Raw genomic sequence first — 22412 nt, 5'->3', positions numbered from 1 at the left:
AAAAAGAAAAGAAATATTGAGCCTGAATCTAATGAAACCTTTTGAACTAATTTCTAGTGTGCGTGCACACACACACACACACACACACACACACACACACACACACAGGAAATATAGTGAAAAGTTAAATGACACCATAAAAAAAAAGATCAGAAAATTCAAGTAAGGGTCAGGGGCGGAGAGGGGCATTCTACAGGACAACCAATCAACCTAGTCTCTTCAACAAGTCAGTTCCATTAATACGAAATAAAAATAAAGAGGGAGGTAATTTCTAGATTAAAAGAGACTTAAGACAAATAACCAAATCCGCTGTGTGTTCCTTGAGTAGAAGAAACTAGTCTGAAAAAATAGCTATGAAAGACATTTCAGAATAATTGAGGAGATCTGAATGTGTACTGGGTAATAAACGATACAAAGAAATCATGTTTTATTTTATTTGGGATGATAATGATATTGTAACTATCAAGAAAATGATTCTCAGTTTTTACAGATCCACACTGAATTTAGGGATAAAATGTCATTTTCTTTAATATACTTTAAAGTACAATAGCCCTCAAAAAAAGATGAAACATATATAGAAAGAAAATGTGAACAATCTAGGGTATGGGCATATGGACGTCATTTATCTATTCTCCCCACTTTTCCAAAAGTTTGAAATTTTCATAATTTTATAATAAAAAAAATTTTATCCCAAATTGAATAGGTATATGTCTGAGAAGCTATTTCAAGCTCGATGGTATATTAAAACATAAGTAGTGCCATCCACCATTTTGGAGATTCCAAACTTCTGTTCCCCTTCAGCAATTATATAATCAAAGAGCAACTTCTGGGTTTTTTTTAACATTAAACTGTATAGTGAAATTAACTTCTTCTATCAAAACCAAGATTTTTCAGATACAGAGAATGCAACCCACACAGTCACATCCAAGTCAGTTCCAAGAGAATACATTGTATGTTTCTACAATCTTTTTGGCCTATTATGAATGTCTAACGCGAACTCTTTTTAAAAAGGCAAGAATCAAAAGCTTTCAGAATCAAAACTCCTCATTCCTGAGTGTAACTCCGCAGGCCAAGTCAGGGGGCAAGCTCCTTCTCATCAATTACCCATCATTCAAGACCAATCTGGCTTTTGGTAAACCCCCGTTCTCCTGAAGCCAGCCTTCAGGTCATCCATTGGCTTTAGCAAAAGCCCTCAAGAAGGTGAACAAAATGAGGAAAAAAATAGGTTAAAACTGGCTGCCTGAAACACTGATAAATGTGGACCATTCCCTTCGCCCATACCCACCGATTTTAGAAATAATGCTTTCGGATACTTTAAGAGATGGTGCTTATATGTGTATGTTAACTTGTCATTCTGTCCCACGGAACAACCACCAGGTTAAGTGTGACTCTATCTTAACCATTTATTAACATACACTATCTCCTAAAATCAACTCTACCCTTAACGTAAATGAAATGTATTTATCAGAGGAGACCCACTGAAGAGGTCGTGGAGTCCTGATCATCAAGCGTGCCAAGAAATAAGAAAGCTTCATAATAATTTGCCCGTGCAAATCAACAACTGTAGCTTCTCAAATCTCACCCGCGATAAATGAGCGGATATTTCTCTCATGTCCCGGAAAAAGTGGCCTGGGAAAGAATATGAAAGCTGCCACAGCTCCCCCAAGGCCCATTATTCTCCGTCACTCCACGGGAACAGCTGTGTCCGACAGAGTAAAAAACCGTTCGTCAACCTGTCTCCTACTCCCCGATTCAAGCCAACTTCCATCAATCCCAAGTACGGAACCAGAGAGGAATACAAGTCTTGAATCTCCAGCAGCATCGTCTCCACCACCCATCACACGCCTCGGCTCTTTTCTCCTAATTGCTTTTGGGTTATTTTACTTAAAAAAAAATCCACTTCCGTCATCCCTAAAACACTGAGCGAGGGGAATTATAGTAGACAAAATGAAGCATGGACAGCCCTAAAGATTAAAAAAATAAAGAAGTTGAGAAAGCTAAACAGAGGGGATCAGGAAGGCAAAAGGGAGTCCAAATGCCAGATAATTATTTAGTGTCTTTTTTTTTTAATTTTTAATGTTTATTTTTGAGAGAGAGAGAGAGAGAGAGAGCACAAGTGGGGAGGGGCGGAGAGAGAGGGAGACACAGAATCCAAAGCAGGCTCCAGGCTCTGAGCTGTCAGCACAGAGCCTGACGCGGGGCTCGAACCCACAAACTGTGAGTTCATGACCTGAGCTGAAGTCAGACACTTAACTACTGAGCCACCCAGGCACCCCATTCAGTTTCTTTCTTTTTTTTAATGTTCACACTCCCATACACATCTGCAGAGATTTCACTTAAATGTGCTATGTACGTGCACCCAACCATATTACCAAGACTGAAATTACTCTTTTAGACAATGTTTCCCACAGAGACCCCTACAGTGAGGGGTCCCTCTTGCAGACATGGTGGGAAAGCTGCCCTGCCTGGTTGCGGAAGGAGGAAATTGGGGTATGGGATGATGCCAGAAGGTGTTTCTAGCTGTAGGACAGAAAGGGAGGAGGGAGAAGAAGGGAAAACCCAAGGTCTGAGAACTCAGATGGCAAAAGAAGCCTGCAGAGGTCGTGGGAGAACAGAGAGGAAATCAGGAGGGAAACAGAATGGGGGGAAGAGACACAAAACGCAGTCAAACGCCAAAGAGCATCTTGCAGAGGAGTTAGGAATTGCTTCAAGGAAGGCATCGTAAGCCTCATCTCGGATCATTCAGAGCTACCCCCACAGACACACACAACTGGGAGCCCAGGCTGTAGAGCATCAAACTGATCTCCACCCCATCCCTACCCTCATCAGATCAACAGTGAAGTAATTGCCCTGGGTTCACAAACCACTTATAGTAAAAAAAACCTTTAGGGTGCACTCTTGCCAAATGCGTCAGGGATCAACGCTGGTGTGTGTGTGTGTGTGTGTGTGTGTGTGTGTGTGTGTGTACCCGCGGGTGTGTTTGAGACAACACTCCTGTTCAATTTCTGGCGGAGCCAAAATTTAGGGTGGAAGGAGGGGACAGCAGATAGAACACGGGAGGGAAAAAAAAAAGAAGGAAAAAGGGGGGAAACACGGCGTTGCCGGCCTAGGGAAGAAGCGCGGGTTGGAAGGGCAGTGGACGCGGGTCAGAACAAATAGTTGTGAAGGGCTGGGGAGGAGAAGGCCCAACCGGACCGCGGGCAGGTGCGGGACGCGGGCCGAGTCCGGGCGAGGTCAGGGCGACGCGGCGGGGTCCCCGGAGGCGGAACCCTGAAGGCCTTGGGGGCGGTGGGCGCTGACACCGTGGGGCGTCCCGGACGCGGGGAGGCTGCGGGCCGCTGGAGGAGAGGACCCGGGGTGGGGGGCGGGGGTGGGGGGGACGGCGGGCGGGAGTGGGGGGGGGCAGGGGGCGGCGGCGCGGCGGGAAGCGAGGCTCGGCCGGGGCGGGTCACTCACCCCGTTGGCCGCGGCCATCTGCACCACGATCTCGGTGGCCGTCCTGCTGAAGTACCTGCCGTCGCTGCCCACCACCATGGTGCAGCCCTGGCGGTCGCGCAGGTCGATGGACGACAGCACGCTCTGGATGAAGTTGGGCAGGTAGTTGCGCTGGCCCTCGAAGAGGCCGGTGGGCCGCCGCAGCCCCCCGCCGCCGGCCGGCCGCTGGTCCTCGTAGGGCACCGTGGGCACCGTCAGCACCGGGATGGGGCTCCCCTCCATGGCGCCTCCTGGCCGGTCCTGCCGCGGCTCCCGGGAGCCGGAGGGAATCTGCCGCCCGCCGGACCCCCCCTCCCCCTCCCCACCAGCCTGGCGGCGCGCCCGGGCTCCGCCTCGCGCCCCGGGCCCCCCCTCCGCCGCCGGCCCTGCGCCCTCCGGCGGCACCGACAGCCGTCCCTCCCCGCGCCGCCCCGGCAGAGTTCGCCCAAGAAAGTTTGCTCCTGCCCCACTCCCTCTTGGGCCGGAGCTCCGGAGGCGCTGGCAGTGTCGTGCCCCAGCTGGAGTCGCTTTCGGGGCGTCCCCAAGTCCGCTCCCCGGGGCCGGCTAGCCCGGCCCCCGGCGACCCTCCTCGCGCGCCCCGCCCAAGCCTCCCCCCAGGGCGATCGCTTCTCCTCGGATCACACCCTCCGCCAGAAAACAGCCTGGGGTCGGTGAGAGCTTGAGCAGGACTTGGGGACCTCTCCGAGACCCCCCAGCCTCTCTCCCCTCCCACCGCAGCCCTGTCTCCCGGTCTCCCTGCAAGTGGGCAGTTTAGGAGCACAAGTTTCTCTTTTGAACAAGGACGAGGGAGGGAGCTGGGAGGGGGCTGAACCTTTTGCCACCAGCGAACAGCCCCAGCCAAAAATAACCCTGGAAAGGCGAACTGAGAATTGTTATCTTCTGCCAGCGCTGAAATTGGAGGCTGAGCCTTGTGTGCGTGCCTGTGTGTGTGTGTGTGTGTGTGTGTGTGTGTGTGTGCACCCCACCACTACCATTTGTTGCAGGGAATCACATACTGTCAGGCCCTTCAATCCGGCAGGACCCACCCAGCCATCCACGCTTTGCCCTGGGCTCTCTCAAGGCAGCACAATCTGCAGTGTGGAAAGTGTTGGGTTTTTTCTTGTTTGTTGTCGTGGTTGCAACGACAGCAACACAGACATGTGTTTCTTTATTCTTCTTACTCTTCTTACCCTCCCGAGCCTCGCTCCTGCTTAGAAACAGGCTTGTCCCACACTATTTGTCCACACAGCTGAGCTCCTACCCTGATTCATCACTTTCAACAGGAGGAGGGGAAAGCCCTTAATATCCCACAGGAATGAATGCATAAACTCAAATGGACCAGAAGGCAGCACCAGGAACTGTTCCGGGTCCTTTCCATGAATCTTCTCATTCTGTGGGGGCTCGGGATGGTCTGCTTTGCCTCCGTAAAGCCCACCCGAAATCCAAAACCAAGAAACACCCCATAGAAAATAGAAGTGAAGGGAGAATGGACAAAAAGGATAAAACCCAAAGAGGGAAGAACAATTGTTATTTTTGCTTCTATCACCTTTCACCCTCCAAGCACTTTTGCACCCACTAAACCCACTGTCTTGAAATCTCTTGCATCTTGTCCTCCCCCAAATACTGTCCACTTGCCAAGGCTAAGCTTGACTTGCTGCAGGGTTAGAAAGGCTTTGATCCTAGTGAGAAAACTGTGAACAGTAGCTCACACTTAATGCTGTTTTGCAGTTGGTAAAAGGCTTTACATCTTTGGAGGCTCAAAACAAAAGAAGGAGGAATGGCATTCATATCATTCCCAATTTACAGATGAGAAAAGGGAGGCTTTCTGTGAGATCCAGGGAGTGGCTGAGATGGCATCTGCAGTAGTCCTTGTATGGCTCCTCCCATTTTTATGAATATCATTAAAGTCTGACGGGGAAACCACTGATGCCATCAACTGAATCCGTTGGGACTTTACCGCTGTCCCCTTACATACCAAAGTTGGGTTGCTGTTTGGGGTTTTTTGTTTTGAGGGTTTTTTTTCCACCTCTACTTTTTCTTTGGGTCCCCAAGAGTCCATTCTGCTGTAGCACCAGACAGAACGTCAACCCTTTAAGGATCTATGTATATGTCTATGGTGTGGGTTTTTTTTAAATCACTGTCTAATAACAGTTTATTTTGCAAGCAGGGTTGTATCATTCCCAGAAGAAGAGTGAGGAATAAGTCCTTCGCCCCAGTACAGAAGAGAAGGACTCAGCCTCCAAGCCTCAGAGTCGACCAGGAGATCTACAAGGCTCCCTGTCTCCACCGCCAGCGTTGTTTCTCCTACCAAAGTCCAGCTCCTTCCAAGGGCTGAGGACAAGGCACGGGCATCTCCGACAAGCGTCAGTTTTACCAGCCAAGAGGAAACCCTCTTCCCTTGGTTCTAAGCTCCAGGTTCCCAAAGACACTGACTGGTCCAGCTCAAGGCAACGTGTACAACCACACAACCAGACCCGAGTGAAAATGAAAACAGTGCCTCCAAAGTAAGGGGGTGTTTTCCCCCAGAGGGACAAGAGACGGGTGACCAACCATAACCGTCCACCACAGAACGGACACTTTCACTGATCAAGTCATTGAAAACTTGTTTTTCTTTTCACGGAATGCATACGACTCTTTGCATTGCTTATAAGGAATGTTTGTTTCATGTGCTGCTACACCTTTCTCATGGATGCCTTCTCTCCTCCAGCTGTACGCGACCTTAGAATAATTCCTTAACCTCTCCTGGCCTCCCTGTCCTCACTGTGAAACAAGAACTATTATAATCCTCACCTCACTGTTGGGAAGATTGAAGTACTTAGTACAGCGCCTGACAAACAGAAAGGCATTCAATACATGTCAGATGTTCCCAGTATCGCCATCAGCATCCCATTGCCTATTATTATTCACGTCCCATAGAGCAAGGGCTAGTGTGTTTCTTCGTAGACCACCACTGAACGTAAAGGGTCTTTGGACATAGGCGATACTCTATATGTGTTGGTTGAATTGTCCTGTGGTTTTTGACAGTGGAAATACAAGATACAGAGAGTCATTTGCCCTTGAAACCTACACAAAGGGTCTAGGAACTAAAGAAATCTCTTCAAAGGTGTCCTCAGAGTCGGGCAAGTTGGATCCAATAAATGTGTTGCAGTGTGGATAAGATCAGCGCTTCCCAAAGGGCTTTCCTCCGAACACCAGGGCCTCCGGCATGCCACGCAGAGCTGCATGGTCAGGCTACCTAAAACTCCTGCACGCTCGGCCTCATTCTGGCAGCGTCACAAGGCACATTTTTACATTAAAACCTCTGAGAGCTTTTCAGCGGGAGCTTCTTGACCTAAGCTCCCAGGCCCAGTTTGTCTGGGGAGAGACTCAGACTAGCTTTGTGACCATTGCCTGGTGACAGCCCCCACATCCCCTTCCTCTGTCCCCAGTGGGCTAGGTCAGGGATAAAGACACTTCCCTGATTTTAAGGGGCTTGTCACCACGCTGGGCTGAGTTCAGAGCTTCTCTGCGTTGTAGGAAGGGGAGCCCTATTTGCCTAGAGGCGCCTTTCAGACTTCCCTGAGCCTCTGGGGAAAGGCATCTCCCTGAGAATCCCAGGCATGTAACAGGAACAACTGATCTATCCTTCCTTCCCCTTGGGACTACCTTGCCCTCAAAAAGGTGTCAGCTGCCGTCTTCATATAGCAACCACCCTAGCTGCCTCCGCTAGACCCGCCTTTGCCCCACCCCCCCAAAAAAAGAATTTGCAAGTCCAGCAAGTGTTGAAACACTTTACACTTTATCTTGTAGATTCACAAAGCACATTAGCATATTAAAGACTGTGAAGTTCCAGGGGGCACCTCTGTGGCTCAGTGGGTTAAGCCTCTGACTTCAGCTCAGGTCATGATCTCATGCAGTATCACGAGTTCGAGCCCCTCATCAGGCTCTGTACTGACAGCTCAAAGCCTGGAGCCTGCTTTGGATTCTGTGTCTCCCTCTCTCTCTGGCCCTCCTCCCCCTCTCTCTCTCAAAAATAAAATAAACATGAAAAAAAAAAAAAACGTTTTTAAATAAAAAAGACTGTGAAGTTCCACAGGAAAGAAACCTATTTAACTTTAACCTAGCATTTCCAAATTTCACTTGACCGTGGGGCCCTTTTGCAAAACACCTATTAACGGATCAAGGACATGAATATTCCATGAAACACTTTAGATCTCTGGGGTCCCTTCCAGCTACATCATTCTATAATTTCCTTTTACTTGTGAGGCCTTAGAAGATTAATTTCTATCAGGCTCTTCCATTTACGAACTTATCAGAACGTGCAAAAGGGAACAGGTAAAATTGCCCAATTAAAAAAAAAATACCCTTGAGTGATCTTGAGACTTAAAATGCATTATATATATTTATATATAATTTTATTTTATACGTTCTACTCTTCCATACACCCCACCCCCCACCCTGACCCCCTGCTAACAGGAATGATTGGCACCCATATTTGGCCCGTGATGGTTACACATTCCTGTTTAGCCGGGGTTCACTTCTGTGTACACAGGGAGTGTGAAAAACATGCTCTGGACTCAATGACTCAAAGAGCAGAAAAAAATACAAAAACTACAGGAGGAGAGGCTGAAAAGCAGGTAGAAAACATCATGGGTGGACGTCCAAGGAAGCACCAGTTCCCTCGTGAATCTGCCCAAACAGCTTCTGGCCACGGGGAAAGTCAATTATAGATTTCTCCTGAAATGCACGACCTTCCACTAAGCTTTCTGTTCCCCAACAAATGAAATAACACAGAATAATTCCCACAGAACCTGCTGCTTCTCTACTGCCTTCACTAGAAGGCCACCAAGTGGGATGTCAAAGTGACAGAAAGGGACGTGTCCTTTTTACTCAGGTGTATCTTATCTCTATCTTCTTACATCTCAAGCTTCAAAACTCAGTTTCCCACCTTCAACAAGGCGACAGCCTGTGTGGCCTTCTAAAGCTCAGTTTCTGCATCTGTAAAATGGACATAAGGCTACCTACCTCCCGCGGGTGATGATCATATTCAAAGAGCTAATGCGTGCAAATTGGTTAGCACGGTGCCTGGAACTTAAGAGCTTATTGGAATTATTAGGTGATTATTATTTCTATCACGAAAACAGTTATTGCTATCATAATAATTAGTAAAATAATATTATCATAACTACTATAATACTGATTCTTAACCTTGTTTCAGACAGTGCTGTCTCTGAAGGCAGGAACAGGTGTCTAATTAACCTTTTCAGCACAACATCCAACATGACATCACATGCAAATTAGCGAACTAGTATTAAGGATGAAAGAATTTATTGGGGCGCCTGGGTGGCTCAGTCGGGTAAGTGTCCGACTTTGGATCAGGTTCTCATCTCACCGTTCGTGAGTTCGAGCCCCGCCTCGGGCTCTGTGCTGACAGCTCTGAGCCTGGAGCCTGCTTCGGATTCTGTGTCTCCCTCTCTCTCTCTCTGCCCCTTCCCTCCCCTGCTCTCTCTCTCTCTCTCTCTCTCTCTCTCTCTTTCTATCTCCTTCAAAAATAACTAAACATTAAAAATTTTTAAAAACTAAAAAGAACTTATTTTTACTGACCCTTAAATGATTTGTAACTACCTGTGCAAGCAGGGCGATCAGCCTAATGCACACAAACTCCAGTTCCTCTGGAGTTTGTTTTTAAAGGTAGTCACAGGCCACCTAGGAATACTGAAGTGAGGTTTTAAATCTGAGGCCAGCACAAGACGTTGACGGAAAACTCACGCAGGTGTGGTTTCCTGATTCGAGAGAGGTCTGGCCCCAACTCTGAAAAGCACTTAATGTTAATTGAAATTGACCAACTTGTAAAAATTGTGAGTTTGGGAAGCAAAAGGTTTCATTTTAATTCAGTTCTATCTAAAACTAATAGGCCACTGATCTGCCAAAAATGAATATTCCATTTCCAGGGATCCCTCCCACAATATCTAGAAGTATTAATCATATACGGTAACAGATGATCAACAAGTTTGTAAATAATCTTATTAACGTCCTGGGGCACCTGGGTGGCTCAGTCAGTTAAGTGGCTGACTCCTGATTTCAGCTCAGGTCATGATCTCACAGCTCATGAGTTCCGACCCCACCTTGGGCTCTGCACTGACAGCATGGAGCCTGCTTGGGATTTCCTTTCTCAGCCCCTCCCCCACTCCTATTCTCTCTGTCTCTCAAAATAAATAAATAAATAAACTTAAAAAAAAAAATCTTATCAAAGTCCTTTACTTTATAAAAGGCAAAAAGTTTTCTAAAGCTATCTCTGCACTTTTTCAATGGTTGGATTTTGTTGTTAAGGCTTCAAAAAGAAACACAATTTAGGTCTTTATTATAAAGGAAATGTATGTTCCATATTTCACTAAAATTACATTCTAATGGTTATTTGCAGTCATAGCCTACATGGAATTTTTCTTGGGTGCTTTTTATGTTTTGGGTTATAGGAGGCCCCCCCCCACCACCAATGTATGGCCAATCTCTGAATAAATATTTAACATTCTTATGTAAAGTTTTTTTTTAAGCTATTTTATCCATCTACATCATAGGGCTAAATATCAAGTAAGTCATGTAAGCCAGTAGTCCTGTCTTATGAATGGATTTTTTAGCCAGGTAGTCTGGGTGAATTTGCACAACTAATAGTGAAATACTGTATTACAATAGCCAAACTATGGAAATAACCCAAGTGTCCATCAATGGATGAATGGATAAAGAAGATGTGGCATATATATATATATATATATATATATATATATATATATATATATATAGGAATATTACTCAGCCATAGAAAGAAAGAGATCTTGCCATTTGTAACAACATGGATGCATCCAGAGGCTATAATGCTAAGTGAACTAAGTCAGAGAAAGACAAATACCATATTAATTCTCCCATCTGTGGAAGAAAAAAAAAAAAAAAGAAAAGAAAAGAAAAAACAAACCAAAATCAGACTCTTAAACACGGAGAACAAACTGGTGGTCACCAGAGGGGAGTTGAGTGAGGGATGGATGAAATAGATAAAGGGAATGAAAACTATGCTGAATAATGTGCAGAATTGTTGAATCACGATATTGGACACCTGAAACTAATATAACACTATCTGTCAATTACACGTCAATTAAAAGAAACAGGGGGTCATGAGGACCAGTCCGTTTTGGGGTTGTGAGCAGATGCCATTCTCAGGCCCTTGTAGGCCAGCCCAGGCCCAGCTCAGGTTTCACTCCCCCATGGGTCAGCAACCACTGACCCAACAATTCTATGTGCCGTGGCCACGGAGATGTTTTCTCCATGAGATTCTTCCGATCTTTTGTTCATTCCCTCACAGCACACCTACTGAGGGCACACTAATCTGAAAAGTAACTCAAGCAGAGAAATAGTGCACACAACAACCGCATTCTAACCTGGGGTTTTCTGGACGCGATGTTTTAACCCCCCAGAGAGGCCGAGGATCGGGGTCTCATGGATTAAAACAGGACTGTCAGCTTCAAAGGGAAGTCCACGGGCACCGTCATTGTTTGGGCATTTTTTTCCTCCCTTGTTTCTGATGTTTCTTTGGAAGCCAGAAAATGGCCACTTCTCATTTCTCATGGAATTGATGTGCCCAGTTTTTAGCAGGAGCTGAAACAAACCAGAAGGTATTTACCCATCAGCAGTTGTCTGCGTGTATCTGAGACACTGCTCCATGAGATGCTGACTTACGTGGGGACATCATTAGAGAGAGTCGCTCAGAGCTAAACAATAACCTCTTACCATTCACCCCACCAGGCATCCAACACAGGATGCTACGCACCTCCACGGCATCCAAACTTTGGACAGATGTTAATTATTGGGATTCAAGAATGAGGAAACGGAAGTTCTGAGAATCCTCGGGGATTCCAGAATTCTTGTTATTCCGTAAGTTTCATAACATTTCTTAGATGCTTTGGAAAAGTAAGTAGCCATAATAATAAGCAGAGAATCTGTTATTTCCATAGCAGGATGTTTCTAGAACAGGATTATATGAAAGGCTTCTATGGTCTTCCTTTTTAAAAAACATATAATGACAAGTACATGCTTATTATTACTATGAGCCAATACATTGTGGCAAGATTATAAAACCCAATAACATAAAAATGATCTCTACCTAATACAAGTGCAGGGTAATAGAAAACATTCAAAAGAAATGAATATTAATACAAAATAAATGTTGGGGCACCTGGGTGGCTCAGTCAGTTAAGCATCCGACTTCGGCTCAGGTCCTGATCTCACAGTTTGTGGGTTCAAGCCCCGCATCGGGCTCTGTGCTGACAGCTCGGAGCCTGGAGCCTGCTTTGGATTCTGTGTCTCCCTCTCTCTCTGCCTCTCCCCCACTCGCACTGTGTGTGTCTTTCTCTCTGTCTCAAAAGTAAACATTTTTTACAAAACACACAAAATAAATGGTAAATAAAAATCATTTAAAAAATAGAAGGTCATACCAAAATAGTGCAATGTTACGTTTCTTTAAATGAAAATTTTAGCCCCACAAAGCATCATTTGTTCTCTCCTATAGAATTCCAATAATATAATACTCGGATCTCCTGGCAAGGTTAAGAGTATGACAGAGAGGCAAATGTTACAATGGGTGATTTGAGGACATATTTTGCTTCCAAAAGCTGACATTTCTTAGAATACCATACATGTAAAAAGTATTGTGACTAGGAGGGCCTGGGTGGCTCAGTCGGTTAACCATCTGACTCTTGGTTTCTGCTCAGGTCACGATCTCACAGTTCATGAGATTGAGCCCCACGCTGGGTTCCACGCTGATGGCATAGAGCCTGCTTGGGATTCTCTCTCTCCCTCTCTCTCTCTCTCTCTCTCTCTCTCAAAATAAATAAATAAGCTTTAAAAAAAGTATTGTGCCTATAAACTTTTTAACGCTTCTTAGCAAGACTGACTCAGTATCAACAGGGCCCTGAACGCCCACTTACAGCAGCAAATACAAAAAGCCCCATGGCTCCCGTCCTGGGTCCCAGAAACGTCAACCTGGACCGTTGACTCCATGCGTCAATGCATCGTCCTGCTTTTGCTTTCGACTTGAGTCAGTGGATTTCTTCAAACCAGTAAGGTCTCTACATGGATACTGAGCTTTAATTCTCACAGGAGAATCATAACACTTCTCCCAATTTTCCTGATTTCTCAGCTGATTTTTCTCAGAATCCAGAATTTGGGAGTCCATATAAATGCCCAAGAAACGCCAGATGGGAATTCCCACGTGGGAACCCTTTCCCTTTGTTCCTTTCAGAAGCAATGATCAATAAACACAGAGCTCTCCTTCTCATCTCCACATTTCCCCTGCTCGCTGATGGTTCAGGGGCCCAGCTCAAAATTTCCCCTCCTCTGGGAATAGCCCCAGGACTGTGAAATGGGCTCTCAGTGGTTACGAACTTACTACAGAATTCTGCATTCCTGGCCCAGGAAAGGATGTCTGGCCCAGCTGGATTCTCTGTCTCTGGAATTTGAATATTGGAATCCAGACATAGAGAGACTGGGGGTCACTGTGGCTTGGCCATGTTGATAACGTGCAAGGGTGGGATTACACATAGCTACCTGTCCCTCGTGTCCCAGGAACTGGCCTAAACCTCCCCTTTTCTAGTCGCAGGATAGATACTTAAGATGCATCAATATCCTTCATTAAATCCTCCCATGGATGGGGTGCCTGGGTGGCTCAGTCGGTTGGGCGTCCAACTTCGGCTCAGGTCATGATCTCTCAGTCCGTGAGTTCGAGCCCCGCATCGGGCTCTGTGCTCAGAGCCTGCAGCCTGTTTCAGATTCTGTGTCTCCCTCTCTCTCTGACCCTCCCCCATTCATGCTCTGTCTCTCTCTGTCTCAAAAATAAATAAACGTAAAAAAAATTTTTTTTTAATAAAAATAAAAAAAAATAAATCCTCCCATGGTTTAAGCAAGCCAGAACTAGTTTCCATTGTTTTGAATCAAAAGACCCTTAGCTAATATATTATTATGCCCCGGTCCAGTTCCTTTCATTTTCCAGGAACAGGAGGAAGAATGCCTTACTGATTTAAAAAAGAAAGAGACAACACAGGATGCCATTTATGTAGATTTCGAAACACAAAGGAATAGTCTGTACAGTTTATGACATGCACCCATGTAGTACGTGCACAGACCCTGAACAGCATATGCTTCTACATCAAGATCATGGCTGCCGTGGGGGGCAGGGAAACATGGGCCAACAGGAGGCACAGGTGGGGACTTGAGCAGCTATGGAAAAGCTTGATTTCCCAGGGACAGTCAAGACCCAGTTTGCTGGAGGCCATTGAGTTTACATTTGTTTACCCCGGTCTGATCTTCAATTCTCTCTCACAACAACCCCAGTGTGGATGCGAAGTTCCATGGCCACCCCTCAAGAACATTTTTTTTTTTTTTTGATGTTTATTTATTTTTGAGAGAGACAGAGATCTCGTGGGCGGGGTTGGAACAGAGAGAGAGGGAGACACAGAAACCGAAGCAGGCTCCAGGCTCAGAGCTGTCAGCACAGAGCCCGACGCAGGGCTCGAACTCACGAACCACGAGATCATGACCTGAGCCGAAGTTGGACGCTCAACCGACTGAGCCACACAGGTGCCCCCCACTTGAGAACATTTTAAATAATTATAGAAGAAGACTTCTATTTTCCCTTTTGTTTGAAGTACTGTATAACAAAAACACTTTTAAAATTACTCCCATATACATAAGATAGCTACCAAACCATGAATCCCTCAAGGGCATCTTCATCACCCAGTGCTCCGCGAGGATTAAGTCTTTAAATTCTAGGAAGCGCTCATCAGCAGCTTACACTAAGTAAGAGAGCCACCAGCAAGGTGCCATTTTTCTTTATTTTAATCAAATTCCTGGTAACTTATTTAGGGATGTTTTAATATTTTGCACATTCACACGGTTCAAAATGCCGAAAGTCAAGAAAGGTATACGATGAGGAGTTTTCCATCTCTGCCCCGGCTTAACTCCCTAGAGGCAAACAACTGTTTCCAGATTTTTTAATATCCCTAAAAATATGCTATATGCATGAGAACAAAGACATTGTGTGTGTGTTGCCCCGTTTGAAGCTCACGGAAACTCCTTCAAAGCCTCTTTGAAAAGATACCATTATCACTCGTATTTCACAGGATGAAATTGAGGTTTGGAGAGAGACTCCATGGCTTGCTCAAGGTCACACAGCTAGTAAACGGCGAAACTCAGATTCAATTCTAACCCCGACGTGTACTGTCCCAAATACTGGGAAAAGTGGAAGAGGAATTAATCTACTAAATTGAGGGCGTATTTGAGGATCTGAAGAAGCAGGCATTCCCACCTCAGGCTCGCTTGGAAAGTTAAGTTGCCCAAAACTGTCTCCCCTTGTCATACAAAATTCCAGCATTTCAGACTTTTACTTAGGATCTCAGCATGGTCTGCTCTCATCCTAGAGCAGGCACCGCCGGGCAGTTAATTCTCCCACGTGGGAATCTGAAGGGTTCGAGTTAACCAGGATCACCCGTGTTAACACCTGCCAGCCTGCACCTCGCGTCCCGGGCAGTCCTGCCTCCCCCCGCCCATGCCTCAAGCCCTTGATATGGCAAAGCCTTTAATGCAGCCACATCCAAGAAAGTCCCTGGTATCCGTAGGCAAGAAAAGCCGTATGTGAACTCAGAAACAATGAGCCAAATTGTGTTTTTTGTCTAAAAAGGCTGTTAAGAGCTTCATTCAGGTTATATCAGAGCCAATCCACGGAACCAACAGGAAGCGGATCCCAACAGAAATTACAAACGGAGGGAAAAAAGAAGTCAGGTCTTAGGGTGGAGAGCGCGGGTGATTGTCTCAGTATGGCCTAAAATATTTGCTTCTGAGATAAATATTTGCCTGATAATTTGGGTATTGTTTGTGCAACCAGGAAAAGCAGTCATCAGTTAGAAAAAAAAAAAAAAAATATATATATATATATATATGTATATATATTGCTGTGTGAGTCTCAGCACTGAGTTATCTGTAATTGGGAGGGAAGGCAACATTTTCAGGCAGAGTGAAGGCCTTTGTCTTGGCTGCTTATTGTAAAACCAACAGCTTCCAAGTAAAAAGTGCTAAAGTCCACGGCTGAACCATCTTTCCCATGTAGGGTTTTGGCTGCACAAAGCCCACCATTAACAACCCTTTCTGCTAAAAGCCTGCCTCCCTGATGAAGAGTATCCAGAAACAAAAGGCACAGAATGAGGAGGCTTTTCCTACTAAAAAAAAAAAAAAAAAAAAAAAAAAAAAAAAAAAAAAATGCCGCTTTAGTCTAACTTGAAAAAGCCCACAACCAGTTCCTAATGAAAACCATCTGAATTCCCAGGTTTTCCCACAAGCAAGACATCGCTTAAGCTCTGTGCTCGCTCCATTCTGTATGCAGCCCACAGCTTGCCTGCAAGAAACAGAGCCTGCCAGGAGAGCGACGTTCCAGCAGACCCCGATTTAGCAAGACATTTTCATAGCATACCCCCAACCAGCTGGCAATCCTCCACTGCTCTTGTGCAAAGATCTAGCTCATCTCACCGAATTTCCTGATTTAAAAGTCTAATTCATTTCACCGAAAGTGTGACAAAAGGAAACGGAGTAGCCAGGCCTCCCCTGCCAGATTGCCCCAGACCAAAGCTCTTGCAAAAAAAAAAAAAAAAAATCCAGGTATGGATTTTATGATCCAGGTATGTTATGCAGGGGATGCTGGTCCACACTGGTCATCCATCCTGATACTCAGGCCACAGAACCTTGACTGATGGCTCTGGAGGAAAACAAGTTTATCCATTACGTCCACCACTGGGCTCACTCCTCCAGAGAAAAGAAACAATACTAACAAGTCCAATGTCTTGTTTTTATTTCATATTCTTGTGAAATAAGCACTATAGAATACAAAGTTTAAAAATGTGACACACGTTCTCTAAGAGAAAGCTACTTAGAGATCCAACGTTTACACAGCATAACCCCTCCCGGACCAGGATCATGAACCTCAGCAGTCTATCCTGCAGTCCCTCCCAGGAAGAGGGAGAAGGTAAATGGGACTGCCAGGGGTCAGTAACTTAGCGAAGGTGCCCCTGAGAGAAAAGGAAGTAAATCTATTTGTTGATTATAAAAGTAATTCACACAGGGGGCGCCTGGGTGGCTCAGTTGGTTAAGCGTTCAATTCTTGGTTTCAGGTCATGATCTCACAGTTTGTGAGTCTGAGCCCTGAGTCAGGCTCTGCTCAGAGCCTGCTGGGGATTCTCTCACTTTTTTTCTCCCTCTCTCTCTGCTCCTCCCCTGCTCTTGAGCGCACTCACTCACTCTCTCTCTCTCAAAATAAATAAATAAACTTTGGGGGGCCTGGGTGGCTCAGTCAGTTAAGCTTTGGCTCAGGTCATGATCTCACGGTTCGTGAGTTCGATCCCCACATCAGGCTCTGTGCTGACAGCTCAGAGCTGGAAGCCTGCTTTGGATTCTGCATCTCCTTCTCTCTCTGCCCCTCCTCCCACTTGCACTCTCTGTCTCTCTCAAAAATAAATAATAAATATTTTTTTAAAAATTTTAAATCAACTTAAAAAAAAGTAATACACACTTACATGCAGCTATGCTAAAATATGTACATACAGAGGCACCTGGGTGGCTCAGTCGGTGGAGCGTCTGACTTCGGCTCGGGTCATGATCTCACAGTCGGTGGGTTCGAGCCCCACAGGCTCTGGGCTGTCAGTTGAGAGCTTGCAGCCTCCTTCGGATTCTGTGTCTCCCTCTCTCTCTGCCCCTCCCCCACTCATGCTCTGTCTCTATCAAAAAATGAATAAACGTAAAAAAATTTTTTTTAATAAAACATGTACATACATACAAAAATTTTTCTAAAGTATGGCTTTTACACAGCTAACCAGCCCATAATGATCTTTCCAGCTAATCGTCAAGTCTTCTTTTCTCCTTCTCTTGCACCTTTCTGGGCTCCCTCCCCCCCCCCTTTATTTTTCATTTTTACTTGTTTTATATATAAATGATAATCGACTTTCTGCAATTCCCCCCTTTCTCCTATACTATTTACACGCTGGCTGCCACGGCCGCCGGGCAATCCTCAAGACCCTCAGCTCCCCTCTCGGGTTTAAACAGACAGGCATGTGCAGAAGGCATCACTACATACATCACCTACACTGCCTTCACCTTTTATCACATCTATGAGAAAACCCAGGATTGCAAACTAGAAGGAGTCAGAGCTGCGTCCACGTAGTCTCAGGAGGAAGGGAGTATCATAGGAAATCAGTTGATTTGAGCAGTGAAAAGGAACAGTCCTTCGATACCAGATCAGCCTCGGAAGGTACCGACTGCAAGTGCACACGAGGAAAATGGTCCAACAGCACCACTCACAGTAAAGAGCTGTTAAGTGCAGCGGAGTCCGTCCCTGTCAGCAAAGAAAAGCCAGCTGGGAACCAGGCTCATCCTGAAGACTGACCTCCCCGCCCCTCGCCCTCCCGGAGCCCCAGCCCCACCCACCACACCGTCTCTGCAGGAAGACTGTGCTGGTGACAGGAAGCCAGTGCAATTAATCTGTCATCACTTGAAGGGAACGCACAGATGCCAGCAAATCCTGGGGAGGAAATGTTAATATCAAGTTTTGCGGAACAAGGAATGACTCCTGATTGAGACAACTGATTTTCATCAGGAGGCTCGTGGTGCCTGGAAAGACAGACCAGGGAACCCTGCATTCCATCGGGTGTATATAAATAAAGTGTTTCTTCCTTTCTAATCAAGGCTCTCCCCAACACCCAAACAAATCCAGACCTTACGAACTGCCTCTTCCACCTTGTAACTGACTAGCGGGCAGGGTTTCCAGGTCAAAAAGAAATACACTTTCCCCTCAGGGATCATGCACACATTCACCCAGTCTGCTTCTTTTCCACATGGAGGAACAAAGCCATCGGACTTGCATCCTCCCTTTGGCTCCTTCTTGGTTAAAGGAAGATAAATCTTAGACCTCTGTCTCCAGATGGCAGGCTACAGGCGAGGGAGGCTTGGCGAGGGAGGTTAGCCTGGAAAAGTCCTCCCCATGCCTCTGTATTACAGCAAAGCCAGAGAGGAGAAGTGTAAGCAAATATGGCTGGACTTCAATTCCCCAAACCCTACAATGTAAAAATGGAGAATTTGTCTTTGTCCATTCCTATACGTGCATTGGTGAAGGAAGTCACTCTGTGAATTAGCTACATTATTTAAATTCATCAGACACGGCCTCCACCTCCACTTTGCCTAGACAGACCCAATTCAGGACACATTTTCAACGGCTTTAACACGCTCAAACTGAAGAGAAGAATCGGCATTATGAATAAGTTCAAATAAAGTCTTGTTTGGTCTCATTTCTTTTAATTAAAAAAAAATTTTTTTTTAATTTTTTTTCAACGTTTATTTATTTTTGGGACAGAGAGAGACAGAGAATGAACAGGGGAGGGGCAGAGAGAGAGGGAGACACAGAATCAGAAACAGGCTCCAGGCTCCGAGCCATCAGCCCAGAGCCCGACGCGGGGCTCAAACTCACGGACCGCGAGATCGTGACCTGGCTGAAGTCGGACACTTAACTGACTGCGCCACCCAGGCGCCCCAATTAAAAAAAATTTTTAATGCTTATTTCTTTTTGAGAGAGAGAGAGAGAGAGACAGAGAGTGAGTGGGGAAGGGGCAGAAAGAGAGAGGAAGACACAGAATCCGAAGCAGGCGCTGAGCTGTCAGCACAGGGCCCAACGTGGGGCTCGAACTCAGAAACTGTGAGATCATGACCTGAGCCGAAGTCGGACGCTTAACCGACTGAGCCACCCAGGCGCCCCGGTCTCATTTTTATTTTTAACACACCCATTCCACCAGGTGCTATAGTCAGGTAAGATCCTAAATCTTGCCCACATATATTATTACAAAATGCCATTCTTAGAATTCAGTGTCTAATGAGACTTTTAATAAGCTCCTCCCCCCGTGTGCCCTTCCTCCCACCCCCTATATTCTCCATTAGACAATCCCCCCTCAAATTTAATATCACAGATACTAAGATGTCCCATCTAAAGAGCATCTGGCGACTGCCCGGTCCTCTAATTTCCTGGGTGAGGACGTTGAAGCCCAGACTTCATTTGTTCCCAAAGTCATTTGTTAAGTCATTTGTTCCCAAAGTCTTAAATAAATAAAACAGGAAATGGCCACGTAATAATTCCCACCCATGTTCAGGGGCAGAGGCCGAGGGCCATAAGGTATGGTTGAATTACGGTTCATTCCTGCCTCTTCCTCTAGGAATCTTAGAAATTCTTGTTTTGAGTCAGAGTCAGTGTTTTCCTGTTTCAGGTTCATTGAGCATCTGTCCTCAGGGAGTGTCACAAAGCATCCTTATAACTTAACTACACAAAGACCATTTACTGAGTTCAAGAAATTGGCCCACGTAGGGGAGCCTGGCTCCTCTATCTATGTCTGGTAAACGTGGCCAATGCACTAGAAGCGGCCAGAATTGAGACTTTTGACTTTTCCTGATTCTGATTTGTGCATGAACGAAGTATTGTGTTGGGACAGCTCTCCTCGCTGTTAGTGAGCGAGACCTTTTTTTTTCATATTTTATAATGAAATGTTAAATTCAAAAGTACACATTGGTTTATTTCATGATCTCTTATCCTCCTATAGTTTCCTTGTGGACCATGAATGATTAGTTTCTGTCTCTCTCCCCAGTGACCACAAGAGTATCCAGTGCAGAGCAAACACTCAATAAATATTTTTTGAATACTGAGCCTATCACCCCCGAGTGCAACATGAGTGTTGCAGAATCCATACCCCATAAATGATCTAACACGTAATCTCATTTAACCCAACAATATCAAGGGCTCTCTCTCTCTTTTAGCCTTCTTTACTCTTTCTGTATCTGCTTTCTCAGCATTTTCCCAAACTTGAGTCGTTCCGTAACTTCAGTAATTTTGCTGTCAATGACTTCTACTGTTATCTACTTAAATGGTCTCAATTTCTAAGTGCAGAGACGTGTCTTTTAAAAGGTAGCTTTATTGCTACTATACAACAAAGGCCAGGATCATTTGTTCTAGGTACTCATAATAACGAGTTAAAATGTTGAGGATTTATCCACACTCTCTCTAAATTCATGGGGTACAGGCACTCACTTTGGGAAACAACTCTGCGTTACTCATTCAGTGTTCTCAACATCCCTCTGAGGTAGGTAAGGACCTACCCAGAGAACCAAGGTGGCAGTCCAAACAAGATGGCGGCCAGATAAAGGCAAACCATAACTGGGAAGCCAGGTACAGGAGTGCTGACAATATCAACTCCATCTTTTTATTAAGTTTATTTATTTTCAGGGAGGGAGAGAGAAAGAGTGCAGACACTCATGAGCATGAGCGGAGGAGGTGCAGAGAGAGACAGAGGGAGACAGAGAATCCCAATCAGGCTCCTAGCTGCCAGCGCAGAGCCTGATGTGAGACTCGATCCCACAAACTGTGAGATCACGACCTGAGCCGAAATCAAGAGTCAGACACTTAACCGACTGAGCCACCTGGGTGCCTCATACCAACCCCATCTTTGGCCCTCCATCTTGGTCATGTCCTTTCTTGGGGCTATTTGTTCTGGGCCGCCTGGGGATTGAGGTACATACCTTAGAAATACCCACCAAGGCCGGGATGGGGGGAGTCTTCCTTTGGCCCTCCATAAATTTGTTAAAAATAACACAGTCTTGCCTCTTCCTGACACAGCGATGGTGCCACAGATCACAATTAGGTGCACGTGAACCCTGTGCACCCACTACCCCTCCCTTCTGCAGGTCTCCTTGCCCTATAAAATCTGTGGACCAAGGTCCAGTCTTTGTGGAGAATGGTGGTATAGCTCTGGGTTGTCACCGGCCCCACCCCCCCTCTGAGTAAGTTATCCAGACCAAAACCCTGTGTGTGCCCTATGGAGTCGCCTGCTTTGTCCTCTGGTCTCAAAGTGCCATCTCAGTGGGAAGACTGTCCTCCCTCCTCCGCCTTCAAACACCGGATCTACTAACTCTCAGTTAATGCCCTTTCCTCTGCTCCCTAGATTCTTGTTTCTCCAAGCGTGGATGACAATCCAGAAGCATCCGGTATACCCTGGAAGCTTGTAAAAAACGCACAAGCTTGGGCCCCACCCCAGGCCTACTCAATCAGAACTTGCATTTTATCACGATCTTAGCTGATCCAAGTGAGCGTTAAGGGTTGAGAAGCCCTGAGAGGTGCAGACCAATGGTTCTCTAATTCGGCAGCACACTCGAACCATCTGGGGAAACAAAAAATACTGAAATCTGGACCCTACCTCCTAGAGATTCTGGGTAAGGAGTTTTTAAACTGGCCCAGGAGTTTTTAAAAACTCCTCAGCTTACAAGAAAGCTGGCGGGTTGTAACGAGGAAAGCCCGTACAGCCAAGTTTATAAAACAGGGGTCTAGAGCAGTGGTTCTAGAACTCTGACTGCCTCAGAACCAGATGGTCCGGGCCCTGCCCCAGAATTTGTGGTTCAAGAGGTCCTTGTGGGGCCTGAGAATGTGCACTTCTAACAAGGTCCATATTGGTACTGCCGGTCCAAGGACCACGTTTGGGGAATCCCTGGGAGCAAGACGGTCCACAGGAGATCAAAGCTCAAACTCACTCGAAGAACTTTCCTAGGCCAATATACATGCTGTGGTTGAAGCCAGCATCTTAAGGATAGAAAAATTAAAAAACTGAGTTCCAAAATATTTAAGGTGTTTCACCTGTGAAATATCTCCATGTAAAAAATGCCATGAGGTAGTTCCCACCTCGCTTGCTTTCATCCTCAGCAAATAACTTTTCCACCAGAACGAGGTCTCAACAGAAGTGGTAAAAATCTCCCGAGCAGCCCCCGAAAAAGCAGGAGGCGGCCCAGGGTTCTCGCCCAGGCGGAGGAGGAGGGAGCCAACCCTGCTTGTGTGACGAGCGCCCCCTGGAGTT

General features: G+C 45.9%; 1 protein-coding gene and 1 long non-coding RNA gene across 3 annotated transcripts in view; both read right to left on the bottom strand.

The window, feature by feature from the left end:
• Positions 1 to 3796, bottom strand: part of PGM5 (phosphoglucomutase 5) — a 185354-nt gene extending 181558 nt beyond the window's left edge. Inside the window, exon 1 of one of the 2 annotated variants that reach the window (XM_045469642.1) lies at positions 3457 to 3796. In XM_045469642.1, the coding sequence (XP_045325598.1) occupies positions 3457 to 3717 (261 nt within the window). In that variant the 5' untranslated portion in view covers positions 3718 to 3796. The remainder of the gene's footprint in view (positions 1 to 3456) is intronic. The other variant, XM_045469643.1, reaches the window with a different exon arrangement.
• A 7060-nt stretch (positions 3797 to 10856) lies between these two features.
• LOC123593270 overlaps positions 10857 to 22412 on the bottom strand; it is a 33618-nt gene continuing 22062 nt past the window's right edge. Inside the window, exon 4 of the long non-coding RNA XR_006710224.1 lies at positions 10857 to 11097. This is a non-coding gene — a long non-coding RNA (uncharacterized LOC123593270). The remainder of the gene's footprint in view (positions 11098 to 22412) is intronic.

Source organism: Leopardus geoffroyi, chromosome D4 (assembly GCF_018350155.1).
Source record: "Leopardus geoffroyi isolate Oge1 chromosome D4, O.geoffroyi_Oge1_pat1.0, whole genome shotgun sequence".
Lineage (NCBI taxonomy): Eukaryota > Metazoa > Chordata > Mammalia > Carnivora > Felidae > Leopardus > Leopardus geoffroyi.
The sequence above is the reverse complement of the archived record's forward strand: the minus strand, read 5'-3'. Positions and strand labels throughout refer to the sequence as shown.